Raw genomic sequence first — 20,843 nt, 5'->3', positions numbered from 1 at the left:
GTTTCACTGTGACAGATGAGCCAGTGTTTAATCAGTGTCTTGTATGATCTATCATTATGTAGCTAATCTTAACTGGGAATTGATATGGCCAGTGAAACCGGCTGGAAATGAACAACATGATACTGTTTCTGTATTTCTGGTTAATCCCAAGGGGCTTCTGTCTACATCCTTTATACCCATTTGGATCCAGATGTCACAGTTGGTTAGTTACACCACATAGTGTAACAGAGAGGGAACACAGTATACCAGAAAGGCCAAGTTGATGGAAAGGACATAATACACATGGAAATGACAAGTTATGTTATAATTTACATGCATATTGTTAAAGATTTTGAAAATATATGAAAATAACTGGTTACAATATGAATAACTGCTTATTAAAAAAATGTAATACCCCGTCAAACTTTCAGAAGATAAATGTTTGGTAGTGCAATATCAAAATGTGCAGTGCAGCTAACATTAAGTCAGTGTTAACATCTAATATCCTGGGCCCAGGAGTTCAAAACTTTTAATCTCAATCAGATCCGATCAGATTTTGAAATCCCATTTTTTGTGATCCAGGATCAGACAAGTCGGCCAGATTTTGTCCCTGGAGCTCAAAGCAATTCAGGATAGGATCAGCCTGATCCAGATTACGATTTTTCAAGATGACTAGATCCTGAATATCAGTGCTTTAATCCTACCGATCGCCATCTAGTGGACATGAAAAATAATACAAGGAAGACAAGAGACCACATTGCAGACATCTATTGTCCGCAATTACTTTTGAAAGGTGATGACAGATGGACTTTTTTTTTGTTGAAGGTATTTTTTCTTTAATCTAAATTACATTTGTGATTGACAATCTTTGTTGTGATACTTTCATGAGCATAAACATTTATGTCATCAACATTTGGTTGAAAACAAAATAGGCCACCACAAACGTGACCAAAAAATGAAAAATAAAATTGATTTGCCATGAAGGCTAAAAATGGTGTATTATTTCAGTTAACAAACTTTGCCATCTTATTTATATTGAAACATGTTTTTAAATAAATGGCACAGTACATTTTGCTCTGGTAATCCACTGGAAATGGGATCAAGATAATCCAGTTTTTTGGGATCAAACTGATCCCAATCCTGTGTTATCGGTTTGAACTACCCGTTTTGAAGATTTGATCCAGATTAAAGCTTGGATTGGATTTCCTGATCTGGTCGGATATCAAAGTGATCCTAATCCAGTTTTTTGGTTTTGAACTCCCCAAAATCCAAATCTGATCTGATCAGATAGGGATTAAACGTTTTGAACTCCTGGGCCCTGCTGTTGAGACCCAAACCATGGCTTCTCCAGGGAAAAACATTTACCAGATTTTATCTTGAAAGCCCTTGCAATGAGGCAGTTTTATGATAATGCTTTTTCCCCCTGTTTAATTCTTATCAGTCACAGCACAAGAGGAAGCTACGGGTTGAGAAACAATAAGAATCAGTCAGCACTTAGGCTGCATCTACACGGGTATCAAAAACGAAAACTAACCGAATTCGATATCAAAAAAGTCTTCCGTCCACACGGTATCGGCTCAAGATACGTGTCCGTCCACACGAGACCGCTCGACCCGCTAGAGACGCTGTAGTACATATGCCGGGCCTGAAAGTGGCGCTGTACTTCCGCCACAAAATGCAACAAAAGCAGCGAGCATGGTTGCCATGATTGCCTGGTTGCCCTTCTGTTTATTCTCCGCGGTGGATTTAGCAGCATGTAGCTCATGTAGTTCTCCATGTCCACTTGTTGCTGATGGTTGTGGTAGAGGAGCTGTAGATTTTGCACTAACATCTGTAGCATGGTCAGTAGCAGTACTGACCATGCTACAGCAGTGAGCAGCAGAGGTGGGGAGAGGCGGGGCTATGGCTTCATCGTTATCAGGAAATTATCGTATAGGACGTACACACGGAGCCGTTAGGCCCTCCAGAGCGTTTCCGCATATCTACCCACCTTGGGACCAGTTACCGTTTGAGGGCTCCGTTTCCGCGGTTCGGTTACGGCCTCGTGTGAACAAATCGTCCATACGATAGAGAACTGTAGTAGACACAACCCGTTTCGTTTCCGTGTGGACGGGGCCTTAGAGGGGGTGTATTGTGGTAATCCAAATGTTCCTGGATCCGAGATGTGGAATCCCTTTTGTCATGCAGATTATGTTGTTGTGCTATCATGTGAAGTATGGGTCACACACTGTACTCAGGCTCTACAAGAGGCTGAGTAATCAGCATACCTCAGCGTTAGATAGCCTATAATGATAATGCACAAACAATTTAAACAAGTTAACAAATTTGTTTGTGTTTTATGACATGAGATCGAAACGGTTCATATGAATAACTGATCATATTAGTAATGTTATATGAAAGGAGTAGATTCTAGTGTTTTAGCATCTTCAAGCTAACCGTTTTGGCAGCATTGCAAGCATGTTTTTTTTTTTTTTAAACTCAACTGCTCTATGCTACCTTCCCAGCACCAAACAGGTGAAAAATAAAAAGGTAAAAGTAGCTGATAACCATAAAGGAGCATTTAGCAGCTAAAGAGACATTTCTTTCAGCAATATAGACCAACTCAGGGAAAACAGAGGAGTGAATATTGGACTAACATCTAGCCAGGTGACCAGAGCATGTTTTAAATTAACGCTATGCTGCTACATGTTAAAGGTGCTGGTTACAATTGGCTAAATATTAGTAATTTCAACTATACAGATCAGAAAATACCAGAAAAAAGCACATCAAAGGCATTTACTAGCTGTCGCAGAATGTTTTCTTCACACAAGGCGAATTTCTAATTTCTCTTAGGTGGTGAATCAGACAGCAATATAATTCTTAGATTTTATTTTTATACTTAAAGATTTAGGCTTAAAATTGAGATTAAACCACCATATAATATTAACAGAGAACTCGTCTTAATTTAATCCAGAGTGAAGGTCACACACAGGGCCAATCAAGAGGTCAACTTGTTTACAGTGATTGTATTTTACTTTGTTTCTATGGTCAAGCTCAATACATGCTCAACACTCTAAATATGGCCCTTGATAATAACATTCTGAAATCAGAGCTCTTCTTCTGCAATCTGTAGTTATTCTCCGGTAGAACATTTTATCAAGAGCAGAAAAAAAGGCTTTGACTCTAGTGATAAAAATGAAGAGTCTGGAATTCAGGGGTGCAGCGTGGGTTATGAGTGCTTGAGTATAATGCCTGTCTCCTGCCATACAAAAGACTAATCTTCTTCATGCTCACACGTTTAAGGGCTCTTTTGTAGCATTGCCAATACATGTAAGACAGTAGACTCTCCATGCAAAGCCAGGGGAGACAAAATAGAAAATAACATGCATCTGCTTTTGCTGAAAACTCTTCCTTCGCACAAACAGCTTACTCTCTTTCTACCTATATTCATCCTGTGTATGTGTGTGTGTTGGCCATGTGTGAATAGGTGATCTTCTTCTTCTCTTTCTTTTACTGCGCAAAAAATGTTGCCCGTTTCATAAGGCAAATGCAGGTGGGTCAACTGAAAGGCAATTAGATACAAAACACATGCAGCACACAAACAGCAAAGACCATATCAATGAGTAAATACAGCCTCAAACTCCAACTGCCACTGCTTCTCTGGGTCTCCCACCCTCATGTTGGCCTGAAGCCTTCACACCAAACAAGCTTTTGTTTCTCACAACTACATCCTCTCACCTGCACACGTACACACAAACTGACAGGCCGTGCATAATTGATGAGCACAGCGGTATGGGGAACCATGAGAGGGACCAGAGGGCCAGTGCATCTAAACTGGCATTCAGTCGACCTTTCACAGATACGCTGGCATGTGTGCATATATGAATGTTTATGCGTGGGTGCATGTGTGGGTGTGTTTACGCTGCTGTGGTGGCAGGTGGCGGGGAGAAATGTGTGAGAGTTGCAAAGAGACCAAGGCTGATGGCAGAGATGATGAAGAGAGTATTCTTCTGAGACGCTGTGAATAAAAATCATGATGAGGAAGTTTGAAATACGGCTGAGGAGCGGGAGAGTAAGACTCCAGTGAGTTTCCTCCAATGAAAGCAGAGCAGCCAGACGTTATGATAAACATTGATAAAACAGGAGCATATCAACTCTAGATTGAGATGCGAGTCAATCACACAAACAACAAAATGTTCTTGCAATCAAGTATCGTTTCAGACAAGCAATTAGTCAGCCCCTGTGGCATAGGGGTGTGTTATTAACACACACACACACACACACACACACACACACACACACACACACACACACACACACACACACACACACACACACACACACACACACACACACACACACACACACACACACACACACACACACACACACACACACACACACACACACACACACACACACACACACGTTATAGATGTAGCAGCCTCATGACTTCAGAAATGCATACTAAATTCCATCTGCTGATCAAACTTTCCCACAGCTCTAGACCCGACCTTGGCGTTGTCCTTTACTGAGAGTAGAGTTTGTCTGTTGAAGGTCCATGAGAGCAGCAGAAACCTCCGGTCCCCAACGGCTTTTAACCGTCAGGCTTAGCTGTAATGTATGCATGTGTGGCATTTCCCATACATTAGGAACAGAATGTCACACAAGCTGTGCAGCCCTGGGAGACTAGCAGGGGGTAGTATGGGTTGTAGGATTTATTTTTGTATGGGTGTGTCTGCGTTATATAGCCTACAAATGGTGCTTATGTGAGTCTGAACACCCCTGCGTTACAGTCAATCTTCCTCACCTCCCTCTGAAATGATTAGGTGGTGAAAGAGCAACAGCAGCAGGAGGGGAAGGAGGTACAGATGTGTAAGCCTCATGCCATAGAGGTGTGATGTGGAGGAGGAGCCGTCACGCAAAGCCTGCTCCTGCCACTGCTTCATCGCCTCAGTTTAACTCCACAGCCAACTGGCAACTATTAAACTGATGGTATTCTTTTTCTTTCATAAATTGTCAGTTTTGTCACTGCAATAAGAAGGAGACTGAAATCCTGCATGGATAAGGACAGAATCACAGCTGTTATAAAGTTATTTCTTCTTCAATAGATCTAATGATGACATCATCTTTTCATACCTTAGTTGAATGTTGCATTATGGGACTTAAATAGGCACAGCCCCTCTAATAAACCTGTATCTCCTGCCAACGGTCACTACTGGTCAAGGCAATTATACACCTCATAAAGTCAATGACCCTTACAGTGATGTCAAGAACAGCCGTTTTGGTAATATGCATGACTAAATGATTAATCATCATTAAATCTCTTCAACACTGGCTAATCCCATTACCTCGACTTTGAGTGTGCCGTGGAGGAAAATTAAATTGACAGAGGAACTTGATTTGACTGTTACTGCTTCATAAAATCACCCTCGTCCCACTTAATTCTTCGTTTATTGGAAAACTCTTTTTAGTAAATCCTTGAGAAATTATTTTGCTCTCTTTTACAGTGGCGCTTCTTTGTAATTATACAACATGATCATTTCAATACTGGAAGCAGGGTGCCGTAAGGGGGTGTAAAGTTAGGACGATTCTAAGGGCCCGTGACTGACAGGGGCCCAAACAATTTTAGAACATTAAGGAAAAAAAATGTAAGTAACCAATGTGGTATCTTTTCGTGGGGCTCAAAATCCCTGGCGATGCCCCTGACTGGAAGCACTTTCTTATGACTCTTGTAACATGTTATAAAAATAATATCCTACATTTGGAACAACAGATTAACCAACCTCGATTTTGACAAGTTGTGCCAATCAGCTGGGAAAGAAGCAACTGCAAGAAGATACAGAACAGAAGCCAAAGATAGCAAGCTCGAACAAAAAAAAGTGCTGAGGAAGTATGAGTGAGCGAAACCACAACACCATTACTGATTTGGGTGCAGACAAAGCTAGAAGTCTGCAGGCAAATTAGTGTTGGAGTGGGTGAAAATCCATGCATTTATACAGTAGTGTTGTACACTATGTACAGTATATGTGAGTGTATGTGTGAGCTGAGTAGGGGTGAAAGAGTTGAACAGAAGCTAACAAGAGACACAACCAAGGGCTATTAACTTACAGCTTTCAAAGTATGACGTGATTTCAGAAACATCTCTCGATATGTCTCCAGGTCTGCTCCAGGGTATTGTACAATTTTAACTTGTGATAGCACAAAAGCAGAGCCTTCTGTTTTTATTTTTAACCAGAGTCTGTGAAGTGTCTTTGAGCACCTTAAAAAGAGCTTTACAAATACATATGTTATACATTTATCACTATAGAAGTAAAGTAATCAGCGTCAGCTAAATGCAATGCAATGTAATGTAATGTAATCAGCCTTTAACCCTAAGTCAGTAAGATGAACTGTGTGGCAAAACATCCTGATGGGAGTATTTGTCAGATTCCTCTTGGTAAATTACGTTTGCCTGGCGTGCCCCTCCATCATAACTGTGTGAGAGATAGAGCCGGCTGATGTTTGTTGGGGGTGGTCTATTCGATTTGGAGCAGTGTGGCCATTTGCAGCCGCGAACTTGGAAATGCTGTATTTTTACCAAGAGTCACAGCCTTGTGTCGTGTGGTGTCACAGCAGGGAGCCATTATTGGCTTTGTGCTTGTTGAACCGCTAGAGACGGTTAGAGGAAATTCGCATTTTGTTACCCCAGTGAGGGCCGACAGTTCAAACGTTACGCTTTTCAAATCATTGACTCAAGAGGTTAATAACGATCATTCAGAGACAGCGCCACGAGCATCTGAAGAGCTTGTCTTGAATGGCATGAAGTGCATGCAAAGCACTGGGCTCTTCCCGCCTGCCATCTCACATCCATCATTTTTGTAAAGCCCAACAACAACAACAACAACAACGCTTTCTTTGCTGTCTTAAATAATACAGCCTCTTGGGAAAAAACTCCAATGCTATCAATATAAGCACCACACACTCTGTTTGTTTGGTACTAAATATAGCAGACCTTTATGAATTATAATGAACATTTACAGTGAGCTGACAGAAATCCCAAAACTGTCAAAAGAAAACTCATGTTCCTCTCCTCTTATAACAGCAAATATTAGATAATGCCATTTTTGGCTGTGAGAGCAAGAAACAGATATCAATGTGAGCTCTGAATATCCAACATGTGCACCCATGTTTCAGAGATTTAAAGGAAACCCAGAGCTCCTGTTTTGTTGGTGACTCTCCTTTTTTCATGTTCTTGTTGTCTATTCCACATCTCTCTAGGTATCAGCTCTCTCTTCATAAGCATTTCGTTTACTGTTGATTTATTTTTTGGCTGTCTTTTGAACTACATGCCTGTCTGAGCATCACCATTATCACCCTGTTGGCCAGTCTGGTTCACTGGCCAACAGGGACTCTATCCATCAAAGCATCTGGCAAGAATTCCCCTAAACCTCCCCCCCTACCAGAAATAGATCCTTGGATGGGTATCCTGGGCTGAAAGCTTGTTAGTTTGTTGTTAGGCAAAGAAGAAGACACAAAATGTTAGTTTGAGGTGATTGAATACTAAGAATAAAGTTCACTGTTGGCCTGTTTGCATGTACATTGCATGAAGCTTATTCAATTTGTACATTATTCTCCTTATTCTGAGAATTATCATGACTTTCAAAGCCAACTTTAATTCATATAATCCATCAGTGAATAAGGGAGGGCGTGGTAAACAACAGTAGAGAGATATATGAAATACATTAACATAATCAAAATATTGCTGCAGTACTCCTCCGATGGGAATGAAAACAGAAGCGCAATCAGGACTCAGCAAAGCAAGACTGTGAACCCAATTACTGACATTTGGGAAAGCCTTCCTGGCTGAAACCACTGGCACACACTCCCAACTACTGACAAACACACACATGATGAAGGCACAGTTGGAAACACAATACCTGAGGATAAACACATAATGTTCCTTTCTCGAACTTGCAAGGACACAAATGCATTCACAGAAAGGAAATACACCAACAAAAAATAATTTATACAGAACATATCCGCTTTGATCTTTCACACTCATCGCTTTTTGCTTTTTCTTTCTTCCACTTCAATTTCATTTTCAATCATGGTCTACTGGAAGTGCAGAACACAAAAAGACTTAAGGGTAACACTCTCACACAAAGAAAGAGCATTATGTGGGGGAAATCTGTTCAATAAAACTATATGTAACGGTCTTTAACAGACCCATCACCTAAATGTCTCAGCCAGCCACGACACGTCTCTCGCCGGTGCATCTGAGGCATGGTTTCTATGGCAACTGGCACAAAGCTGATGTGAGTGACAAATTTTAAGAGCTGATCCCTCTGGATTTTATTGTCAAATTTCTGGTCCTCGCCCTTGTCTTTCTGTCTCTTCCCCTTATCCTCGAGCTATTTTGGTTAATCTGCACCTTGCTCCCTGCATTGATTTTCCAGTGGCGATTACATAAGGAGTGCTGAAGTGGGCATTCCTCCCATTCTGTCATGAACACTTTCCTTTTTAATCCCATTTGTCAAAATAGCTCTGACCTGTGTACGCGAGTGGCCCATGGTTGAGAGGAAAAACTAGTTTAAAGGGTAGAAATTAAGACCAAAAGTTTGCTGGGAAACACGGATTATACAATCTACCGTTTAAAAAAAGGGTGTGTCTGATTCCAATGCATTAAAATTATCATTTGGGAAAAAAAGGTAAAAACCTTGTAGTAGAAAAGACAATCCGAGGTGACATTTGTATCTCAAATTGCTGCTGAAATGACATTGACAGGAATTGAGATAATTCAAGTCTCCTTGCAGTCTCTTCCTTTGGGGATGTTCCAGAAATAGACGATTGGAGGCATTTCCTAAATACTCGTAAAAGGAGAATAGGACATTTTGTCACTAAGAGTCCTCTGTGTTTCATATCAAATGAACCTGACAGGTATTTAATCAGATCTCAAACAAGGTCCGAGAGATGTACACTGGCAGGAAACAGGATTAAAAAATGCACAACCTGGATAAATCAAGGCATGACAGCAAACTAATCTGCGCTACCGCTAACTAGCTTGTGTTCTGCCTGCTAACCACTACTGGTCCTCCCAAATGTGACAATGTTATTTAATAGACAACACTGATTTGGGTAATAATGTAGTTTTGTAAGAATTTTGTTGTTTTTTGTTTCTTTTAATGTTACACTTTGAACAACATGTATAACCTGTGCAATTATTCAATTTAGGATTAGGATTATCACTTAATGAATATTTCGGGCAATAACCAGTTTTTCTGTATTTATGTCCAATACTGTGATGCAGCACTGTTTACATTGCAACACACACATTTGAATATATTTATTGTTGTCTTATAATGTAGTACAATATGTACATTATACCTAAACTTGTTATGTTTATATGAATTATAATTGAGCAACTGTCGCAAACCCAATATCCCCTGAGATAAATAAAGTACTCTGATTCTGATTATAATTCTGATTTTAGTACATTACAGTAGCACATTGGAAATTAGCTGATTCTTTTAATTGTATTAATATAACTTTATATCATTTTTCACAGACTTATTCATGATGGATATATATAACATAATATATTTGGTTGGATGTTTGCAATAATTATTGAATTGTATTCTCTAATAATCACCATTCAGGGCTCGACAGTAACGGTTGCCATTGGCAACCATTCAGAACAAATGTCAACCACTTCTTGGCCTTTGGTTGCCATCAGTGGCAACCACTTTTTAACATGAAGAAATAAGGACAGCAAACAGCTAAATGTGTACCCCAAAATAGATAAATGTTCATTATTTGTTGTATTAAGAGTGATATTTAACCTGGAACCTGATACTTAAGTTGCACGTGCATTGGTGTGATTACGGAGCCAGAAAGCGATACACGTTTACTCGCGTGCGCAGTGCAACGCGTTTGTTTTACAAAAAATGGCGAGGCAAATTAAGTTGTTTTACTGTGGGGTAAAAAGTTCGGCCAACCCGTCAACATCTCAAACGAATGTTCAAAGTGATTGTGAAAAGCAAAGAGGACATTTGTAAGGTCTTGGGAGGCGAAACATATATGTACATTACATTTTTCTGCTACGTTGTGCATTCACTTTCGGTAAAAGTTCCTTCAAAATAAGAGTCCCGATCTTATTACGACCAAAATAAAAGTGCTAAACGAAACTTTACCATAGGAAAATATTGGCATACAAATATAATCACTTCTATAAAAAGGTAATACATTTTAAATATAATTAGACATATTAAAGGTAATTTACAGCATTAATAATGAATATCTAATTCTTAACTGTGAATGGTTTTCATTTATTTAACATTAGAAATGTTAGTCTGGCCAATCCAAGACTTCATTGCTGAAGGGCCAATGGATCTATGGTGGGGGTCAGCACAAAGGTCAAGAAAACCCACATTTGAAAGGGAAACAACGGATGACGAAATTAGTGACTTGCTCAATTCATTTGTGGATCTGTGAAGAACAACAGCTGCACTACTGGTATTTTGTATACCAGCAATTGAGGGTGGACAAGTTTACTACCACTTAAGTTTCAAATAATTGTGTTAATTACTTATTGTAAAGCATTTGAACATTCTTTTGTGTCACATTTTCATTATTAAATTGATATATAACTGTATAGTATCTTAATTATTTAAAATATAAGATGACTAAAAATGGCAACCGTATTTTCAGTTTTGGCATCCAAAAGCTGATGCCTGGTTGCCAGCCTGGCAACCACTTTTAAAAGTTAGCGTTGAGCCCTGCCATTGAATCATCTGACAATGCATTACTTGAATCATTATTAAAAGTGAGGTGAGGTATTGAGCCATAATAAATGGGTGATTAACAAGTTTAACTGTGTTTGTCCCTTACGATTTAATTTATTTTCCAACGACAGCTGTGTTTCAGGTTTCTTCACGTGTACCTTCTCCAGAATGAATAGACAGGCTGAGATCTGGCAGATGTCAGGACACTCTGTGCTGATGGATGATTGGTGGCAACATGGGTTTAAGATAGATGGAGAAAATCTCAATGTCAAGTCTACTCATCATTTATTTCAAGGACTCAAGGAAAGAGATAGTCACCTTGGAAATATCAGATGATTTAAGATGCTGGACCTCAGGATATCTCATTGACTACTCTATCAGTGCTTTCTGATGGATTATTCCTGCATGCTAAAGCCTCTAATGATTGGGCAGACATGCACACCGCTTAGCCAGGCTTTACAAATAAGAAATCTAATAGACAATTATAAAAGTAAATTCCTCACACTGAAATCAATAACGCAATACAAGACAGAGCTCATGCTGGGTATACGGCACTAATTAGTTTTTTCCAGACAATGAGAACTAAGATGTTATACTAATGAGCTGCACAATAAATCTGTCCAGTTGTTCAAAAATATTGTTTTACCTGTAGCCTGTGTTGGGGACTGTGGTAGGATCTGAATTTCTGCAGGATTTGAAGAAATGTCAGTGGAGCCAGCTCAAGTGTTCTTGTTGAAACTGGGCCTTATTATTGTATTTGGGAACAGAACAGGTTGACAGAGGCAGCAATCGTAATAACAATTTTTTCAAACCCATACCACCTAAATCATCTGGAAATATATAAACCCCCCATAATCCCTCTTTCTTCTCTTCAGGCTCTCATGCCTGTCAGATTTCAAAATATCCACGATATGCTAAAACAAAATGTCAATGTATTCTTAGACAACATTAGACAAACATATATATGCTTTATAGTTCATGGATTTTCACACAAGTCAGAACCTTTTTTATGGGTAGAATATCTGAAGCTGACACAACTGATTTAATGTAATGTAGAAAGACTATTTATTCAAAAATAATGATATTATCTTGGAATAAAATGTCTATCGAAGACTTTAAGCAAACCGAATGGGCTTTCATCTTGAGGCAATCCACAGAGATATTAATCAATTTGAAGAAATAATTGATTCACACACATGTCAATGAGCAATTGTTAAATAAACATTCCATCGGATTATTTGTGCTTTCCCAAAAGATATTTATTGTTTATTTTGTCAACAGTGTCTGCAAGTGCAATTGGTGAACATTTAACTAATACTATGACTGTAACCTTTAAATGTCATAAATGAATTACAGAAGGAAAATACTAATTCAAAATAAAAGTCATGTGAAAATGTTACTTTGGCAATGACAAACCTTGTGTTTTCACTCGTTTCATTAACTGTAGTTAATTAAGGCGTAATGTGGACCTGCCACAATGTGGACCTGCCAAATGAAATAATAGTCTTTCTCTAATTATAGCCTCGTGCTCTGTTTCACTGTGACAAAATGAAAGCCTGTCTCATTACTTTTATACCTCCGAACACCTTTCAAATGGCGTACAAAAGGCCTGTCACAGATGGTAGTCACATGCTACAAGATGTACAACTAAACAAAGCCTTTGCTGCAGAGTGGACGCATTTCCTTTTACAACCAGAAATCTGTCTGTGGCAGCGCAAACACTGTCACTGAGTCTTTGTTTGTTAGACTAAAATGAGCATTAGATTAGCTATACTGTTCAGCTCATGGTGAAAAACACAAATCATCATTGAAGACTGACAGCAGTTTGTTCGTATTTTAGTAATAAAAAAACAGTTATGACTTTTATATTGAAAAACATGTTTGACTGCCTTCCAGCCATTGCTTACCTTCTCAGCCCCTTTTATTTAGGTTCTTTTGATGATTAAAAATAAGCCGAGAGGTGCCCTGCAGGCAATACAATGAGAGCATTTCAACAGATGCTAAGTTGAGAGCATTCAGCTGCTTCCAAAGAGACAACATTGCTCACTTCAATCCTGTCAAATCAATCTTACACACATTGATGCATAAACACAGAAATACAGGCACCCTTAACATTCACACATTAATTCGTAATTTGGGTTTCCGTGACTCAAGTGTGTCATTTTTTCTGTCTCGATTACTGTTTCTGCTAAATCATGATAGTAAAGGTAGAATATTAGAAGAGCTCGGTTTCTATTAGAAGATGTATTCTACTAAGCAGCTCTCGACTACAAGCACCTCTAATTTATGTTTGTACAATAGTAGCAGGAGATCGAGAACATGAGTATGAGGGATTTCTTTTGAAGGTCAGTTTTTCTCAAAGACAAGACACATTGTGCTCCTACTTATTTAGTAAAGAGACATAAAGAATTGCACCACGGCCTAAAGTTAATCACAGTCTCTTTCTCATGTTATGTCATCTTTATATATGTGTTTATGTAAAGCTTGTAGCTGTGAAGGAGGAAAGAAACTGATAAGGGTCCAGCTTTCAAATCAGAGTTTCAATGCACTTATTCCACATTCAAATAACACACACACTTAGAAACTCACAAAATCATCGAAGTGTGAAGGTCAGGTCACATAATAGCGGTTAAATAATTGACATAAATTGACCCTATTAAATAGTGCCAATTTCACACTCTCTCTCTCTATTTTTGCTCACCTTCTTGCAGTGTACCAGAGCCAACACAGAACAAAGATAAACTGACCAAACTGTTTAACGTGACCTTTTCACTCTGTTCTCTTCTCTTTTCCAACCAACTTGCGCTAGAGCAAGATTATATTTTTTATGAATGTGTCATTTTTGTGAATCAATGTCCCCTAATATCCCCACAAGTTCCGTGGAATTCTTTAATTGCTAAATATTAAGTAGATTGCCATAACATTTTCTTAAATGTGTCATCAATTCCAATCCTGCTAATTAATAGTGACTCCATGGCTTTAACTTAAGCAAGACCATGATCACATATTGATTAAAATATCTCACCTTTAGATGGAAATGTAGACATTTTCTCCTCTCCTCCGATGCTGGTAACCTCAACCTCCTCATCCTCCTTGACCTCAGCGCTGCCTTCGACACCATTAATCACTCCATCCTCCTCACCCGTCTTGAAACCACCTTCAACATCACCGGCACTGCCCTCTCTTGGTTCACTTCATACCTCTCTGACAGAAACCAGTTCATCTACATCAATAACTGCAAATCCCCCACCGCTCCTCTCCCCCAAGGTGTCCCTCAAGGCTCAGTTCTCGGCCCCCTCCTCTTCATTCTCTACCTGCTTCCCCTTGGTCACATAATCCGCCGTCATGGACTTCAATTCCACTGCTTTGCCGACGACATCCAGCTTCTCATCTCCACCAAGTCCATCTCCACTGCTACCCACTCCATCCTGACAAACTGCATCACTGAAATAAAATCCTGGCTCCAACTTAACTTCCTGAAACTCAACTGCGATAAATCTGAAATAATAATCATTGGACAAAAGAAGCTCACCACACCTATCCATAACTTCACCCTCAACATAGACGGCTTCCCAGTTCAAACCTCCCCTCACATCCGGAACCTAGGCATCATATTTGACCAAACCCTCTCCTACAACAGATACATCAAACAGATCACAAAGACAGCCTTCTTCCACCTCAAAAACATCGCCCGTCTACGTCCATCCCTCTCTCCCACTGCTGCCGAAACCCTCATCCACGCCTTCATCACCTCCCGTCTGGACTATTGCAATAGCCTCCTCTATGGTTCACCTGCAAAAATCCTCAACAAACTTCAATATATCCAGAACTCCGCCGCCCGTCTACTCACCCACACCCGAATCCGTGAACACATTACACCCGTCCTCATCAAGCTCCACTGGCTCCCCATCCCCCAGAGAATTCAGTACAAGATCCTCCTGATGACGTACAAAGCCCTCCATAACCTGGCCCCATCCTACCTGACTGACCTCCTCCACAGACACACTCCCACTCGCTCCCTCCGCTCTGCCACTGCCAACCTCCTGTCCCTCCCCACCCGGACCAACCTCAAGTCTTGGGGCGATAGAGCCTTCTCCGTTGCTGCACCCACCCTCTGGAACTCACTACCCCAATCCATCAGAGATTCTTCCTCCCTCACAGCATTCAAAACATCACTCAAAACCCACCTGTTCAACACTGCATTCAACCACTGACCACCCCACTCCCCCCGTATTTTTTCTGTTTTGTTTATCTCTTTTTGTATTTCTTTGTCTTTTTTTTTTGTTGTGTTTTCTTAAATTCTCTGTCAAAGCGTCTTTGAGTTTCATGAAAAGCGCTATAAAAGTCCCATGTATTATTATTATTATTATTATTTGATGGATATAAGAATACAATTAAAATGTTCCTTCAAAACTAATTCATATCATCCTCAGCTGAAGCCTATTGCTGTTGATGTTATTGCATGCTGATGTTAGCATTAAGCTCAAAGCTGTGCCAAAGTACACTTCAAACAGTAACATGTGTAAAGACTACAATGTGGCTCTAAGGATAAAGTTAATTCCGGCAATTTGTTATTGTCAGTTGTTGGTGGGAACATGCAGTGCTAACTTTAGCATTTAGCCTAAAACAGCTGCTAACATGGCTAACACTCTTGTTATCACCAGATAATTGTGTTAGCTGTAAACCATAAAAAAGCAATGTTCTAACTCTTACCACAAGCTAAGTAATACACAAAGTAACTCAATTACCTTAAATTAATGGATTTATACTCTCTTTCCTACTTTAATGTTGTTAGTTTACACTTTACAGATATGTATTGCTATACTTATGAAGCAAAGATGGGAAATAGAATACTTCCTGTAGATCTAATTACTAATTGTATACCATCAGTCCTCATTTTGCTTTTCCCTCACTCTCATCCACATGCTCTTCTTTTAAACATGTGAGGCGTAGATGTAAAACTTTTATAGGCCTAGCTAATCTGACTTTAACAGTAGAAGACAATTATGTCTAAACAGTGCACTGATATAATCTCTCCCCTCGCATCTCCCTCTATGCTTCTCCATCTCTCAAACTCAATCATTTCATTTGGCCTATATATAAATGCCAGAGCTGTCACACAGGCAATTGGAACTACCATGGGAATTTGTGGCAGGAAGCTGAAAAGAGGGAAGTAAGCCAAATGAATAACAATAAGCCTGAAATGCATCATCGCCATGGTAGGAGAAATGAAGCCAAAGCAGGTAAAGTTAGACAGCTTTACTCACTGGCAGCAGCTCAGATAGACAGGTATAGGCAGACCAGTTAATAGAGAAAGGACAAAAATATCTCAGGCTGTTCTAACAATTCTCTGAGCGACTGGCCCCAGGCCTCAGGTATGCTGAGTGAAAAGGTCCAAAGAATCAGAACATTCATTACTGTCAGAGTAGAAAGTGTAGGAGGGGGAAACAACATCAGAAAGATACAGAAGGAGAGAAGTGTTGCATTAAACTCAACGTTTTTGCGGTAAAGGGGCCCTGTTCCCTGTGTTCATTTTCAGGTTCATATTTGCCTTTTGCTCCTCTACTGTGACAAGCTTACCTGCTTTAATGTTCAAAAAGCTCTTTATTTTTCTCATGATGCCTGTGCTGCAGCACCTCTTTTCACCCTCTGTCTGAATCCAGAGCCCAGTCTGCTCTGATTGGTTAGCTGGCCGGCTCTGTTGTGATAGGTCAGCTGCTTGGACATAACACACCCCTTAACCACGGCAAAATGTTTTGGAGCGCTAACCAATAGGAGCGCGAGTGTTACATATAGATGTCATTATGTTCAGGAAGTAAACAAAGGAGTCTATTCAAGGCGTTTCAGTCAGGGAGGGGGGGGGGGGGGGGGGAGTATTTGGGAGAGAACCTCCCTCTCGAGGGAACTTTGGTATTTTAGCCTTCGCAGATCATTTACAGAAAACCTATATAACACACTACAGGAAAGGGAAACCCCATAAAGCCTCAATAGGACCCCTTGAATTTACACAAATGGGACATGTTTTGATGCCGTTTTCTTTTTAGGAAGTACAGCAAGAAAATTGAGTACAGTAAATAATCTCAAGGCCGATTAAAAAATTGAAATCCTTTTGTAATACATTTCTTAAGTTCTCTGGCGTGCTGATTGGAGAACATTATTTGCTGTTATTTGCCTGTTAAGGGTAGCCTAGACACAACAGAACAACTAGTGATGTGGTCAGAGCACTGACCTTTTAGAAATAGAGGTGAAACCATTTTATTCGGACCAAAAATCATGCACAAAAGCCAAACATTTGCTCTCTACAAGCCATATGAACTTTCACAGCTGAAGCCAGGGACTGTGCCAGGTGTGGATTAACTTTGCATTTTTAAGAATTTGTGAAACATATCCATGTCAGTTTGGCTAATCTGGTACTGTGGAGAAACAGCAGTGTGGGAAGTCAGCTGTGCTTGGAATTATTTTTATATCTTTCTAGTTACACAACCATTATCGCACTAAAACAGCAGGGTTGTCTCATATAGGGATTTTCATTAATTAACTTAGAGAGTTTCCGCTTGCCACTGGCAAATCCATTTCTTAAAACTTCTATATAATTATATCAGATCATTAAGCAGCTTTATCACAAAGATGAATCTGGGCTAATGGATGCATTTTTTTTTACATAGAGCATAGAGATCTAGAAAGTAATTATCTTCATCTAATTTTAGTTGGTTTCAAAATCAGCTCCAAGCTTTTTGCTTAAACAGGTTGCTATAACAACTGGGTGTCGTGTATTCTTTGGGAATAACCATGGCAAATATCTACATCATTTTATAATTGATTATAAACAGCAGGTTGGTTTAAAAGTGAATAAATGAGGCGCATGGAGGACCTATATACATGTTTATATGTCTGCACACCTAGACATATAACCTGATGGTAATAGAAGCTGTATAATTAGATTCAACTAGAGGTAGAATATGGGGTTTTAATTAACTGTCTTAATTGACTGCCAGCATGCAAAAATCAAGCTGGAGAGATCTGAGAGATTTGAAAACTGAGACAGAACCTCTTGGGTAATAGTTAATCTTCCGCAGACGTAAACACTTGGAGGAGAGTGCAAAGAGCATAATTACATACATTATAGAGGGGGTAAAAATAAGTTCCAAGAATAGATGTAATGTGTAGGTGCATGCATTGATTAAGGTGGCTATATTGTGCAATCATCCTTTGAAATGCACTGAGGAAAGAATGACTGATGAGTGACAAAACATCGAATTCATAATAGATTGACCAAAGACAAAAACGGCAAGGCCACTCATCACTCAGGCTTTCACACTCCAATCTTATCATAATAAGATAATTAAACAACTTTTTTTGTATTTAAAGGTTATTACAATGTCTTTCACAGCATGGGTGTTTGTGAATGTGTGTGCTTCTAGTGAGTCTTTACATGGCTTTATACCCCAAGTGCTGCACAGAAATAAACACAGATTAAAGATGGACAAAATAAGTGAAAAAGTAATTGATTCAGCATCTCACTTCAACATTATTGTAAATCTAAAAAAGTAACAAATGCTGCAGGGCCAGAACTTTATTCCAGGCATTGTTCTTTTGTCAAAATCTGGCAAGTACATTGCATTAATAATGCAACAAAATTGCCGATGTTGCCTTCAGTCTAGCATATCCATACAGACCCTGTTATTAATGGCTGACACAAAAGACTCATTGGCTTTGTTTGTTTTTTCAGGTGAACCTTTTTATAATGCTTTTTCTTAGGGAGGATGGCCTAGTCATTACATTACATTACATTACATGTCATTTGTTAGACGCTTTTATCCAAAGCGACTTACATACATTCAGTACTGTGGACAATCCCCACAGGAGCAATTTGGGGTGAAGTGTCTTGCCCAGGGACACAACGACATGCTGACTGCAGTGGGACTCAAACTTGCTACCCTCTGATTCGAAGTCCAGCACACCAGCCACTCAGACACAGCCTTTCATTAAATGCATTCCTTGTGTGACAAGTTGGATCATGATGACAAAGGGCTGTGTACTAATTGTGTATTTTATGATCACAGACTGATATTTGAATTTTTAAGTGGATCCAAATTGATAAATCAATATATGCATGTGCAGTTTGTGCGTGAGTGTGTGTATGTGCATGTGTAAAAGGTGGGTAAACAACCTGCATATTGCTATACAAATGTCAGGAAATACCAGCACATAGATGCCAAGCACATTAGAAGTAGCGCTTTGTTCCTGAAATTCTCCTCCTCTCCGTCACTCTGAGAGTAAAAGTGGTGCTACAGAGGCAGCCAGGGGCGAACCACAATAACCTCGATTGCATAACTGATTACACCTCTCATCCACTAAAACAATTCTGAATCATAAAATGAGTGGCATAGCTGGTAATATGTATGATAATGCCACATCAAACATAACCTCCCTAATTCAATAACAGCTTATATTTATAATTGAATGTGAGGCTTCAGTGGAGTGGAAAAGAGCAATGAAGGAAATTCAACACTCCCTAAGCAGAGCAGGAGTTTCTCAGTGCGTACCAAGGTATCCCTGCTGGCACCACCACCAGCAGCATCATTATCATTATCATCATCATCACTATCATCACTGGTATTGATGTGGCATTTGCAAAGCAGATCAACTTAAATAATTGATATCTCTTATTACTTCCTCTACTCTGTTTACCTTTTAAAGGCTTTCTCTGATTCAAACAGACTGCCATATGAATACACACTCTAAGTCTCATGTAAAGACTTTTCTCCTGGGTCTCACAAGGGGATCTAAATGTTTCTCCTGTGTAATTCTGCACGCCACTCTCCATCTGGAATTGTTTTCACACACTGTGCATTGATTTAAGAGCCATCCTGTGAATTGGTGTGAGTGTGAAATAAACAGAATTGAAGAGCAGACAGAGAAATAACAAAGAAAAAGAGCAAAATATCATGAGAGAAAATAACAGGTGCCTACCTGAGGTAACGCAGTGCTATGGTTCCAGACCCTGCCTCAGCTGAGCTTTGGTTCATCTTGTCCATCTGATTTCTCCCAGCACGACTCTGCAAATATGAGAAAGGATGAGCTATGCCGGTCCCTTCTCTCTGACTCTAAATCAATCAGCACACTGTCTCCCTCTCAGCCCGGGGAATAGACTGAGAATGTAAATAGGCTTCCTCGCTCTGTATCTCTCTGTGATTGGCTTAGAAGCTGGAAGGTAATTACTGGCTGATACTCGCACTCTGAATATTGCCTCTATATATCTGCCTCTCTTCTCTTGCTTTCCTCACTCTGGCCCCGGCTCATTCTCTAATAAAACCAGCTGGCTCTCTGTGTATCAGCTGTGCTCACTGGGAGCCAATTAAGAATCAGAAGGCACGGTGCTCGCCGGCTGATTGGCTCAGGCTGCCTCGATCATAGCTGTTCAGTCATCCAGAGTGCAACCTACCCCCCTCCCATCCCTCAAATTCACACAAACACACACACACATTTACTCCTCAGTGCAAAAATGATCCCTTGATGTAGAATCTCGAGCACGCATCATAGTGGGGAAACACCTTTCATATGGTGTTGGGAGCTAAACGAGGTCCAATAGTAAAACTGAGATGGTAACACTAAAGAATGTGAGTGGGTACACAGAAGCACTTTGTTGCTACAGCACAAATGATGGGTGATAAACAGAATAACAATGACCTGAAAAGGACTTTAAAACATGCAGATGGATCAAATGGATTTATGGCAGCTGATGAAAACATGGAAGGAGATCAAAAATATCATTAAAATGTAAATGCACAGTACAACAAACATGCAAATGGAAGGATTTGTACAGTAGTATCACGGGGACAACTGTGGCTTCCAAGGAATGAAGCTCATAAGTGGGTCGCTGTGAAACAATGGCTCACTTTCTTCTCCTTTTCTCTCCCTCCCTCCAGACTTAACGGCCTTTCCTTACAGCTCAAGTCTGTGGTCTTGTATAACAGTTAAGCGTGCAAGTCTTTGTTTTCATGCCACATTACACAAATGTAGCTCTTAGGAAGATTAGATTCATGTTAGGACAATTGAAGACAAAAGGCTTAATGAAAAGTTGGAGTACTTGGCCATCTAGGGGTAATACATTGTTATTGC

The 20,843-nt window shown here is 39.8% G+C and overlaps 1 protein-coding gene across 1 annotated transcript in view; it reads right to left on the bottom strand.

Annotated features, from left to right (window-relative positions):
- yjefn3 (YjeF N-terminal domain containing 3) overlaps window positions 1-20,843 on the bottom strand; it is a 50,372-nt gene that overhangs the window by 24,243 nt on the left and 5,286 nt on the right. Inside the window, exon 2 of the mRNA XM_079694161.1 lies at window positions 19,695-19,780. Within this exon, the coding sequence (XP_079550287.1) occupies window positions 19,695-19,780 (86 nt within the window). The remainder of the gene's footprint in view (window positions 1-19,694; window positions 19,781-20,843) is intronic.

The sequence above is a fragment of the Notothenia rossii genome, assembly GCF_949606895.1.
Source record: "Notothenia rossii genome assembly, chromosome: 1".
Lineage (NCBI taxonomy): Eukaryota > Metazoa > Chordata > Actinopteri > Perciformes > Nototheniidae > Notothenia > Notothenia rossii.
This window is presented reverse-complemented; position numbering and strand designations above follow the sequence as displayed.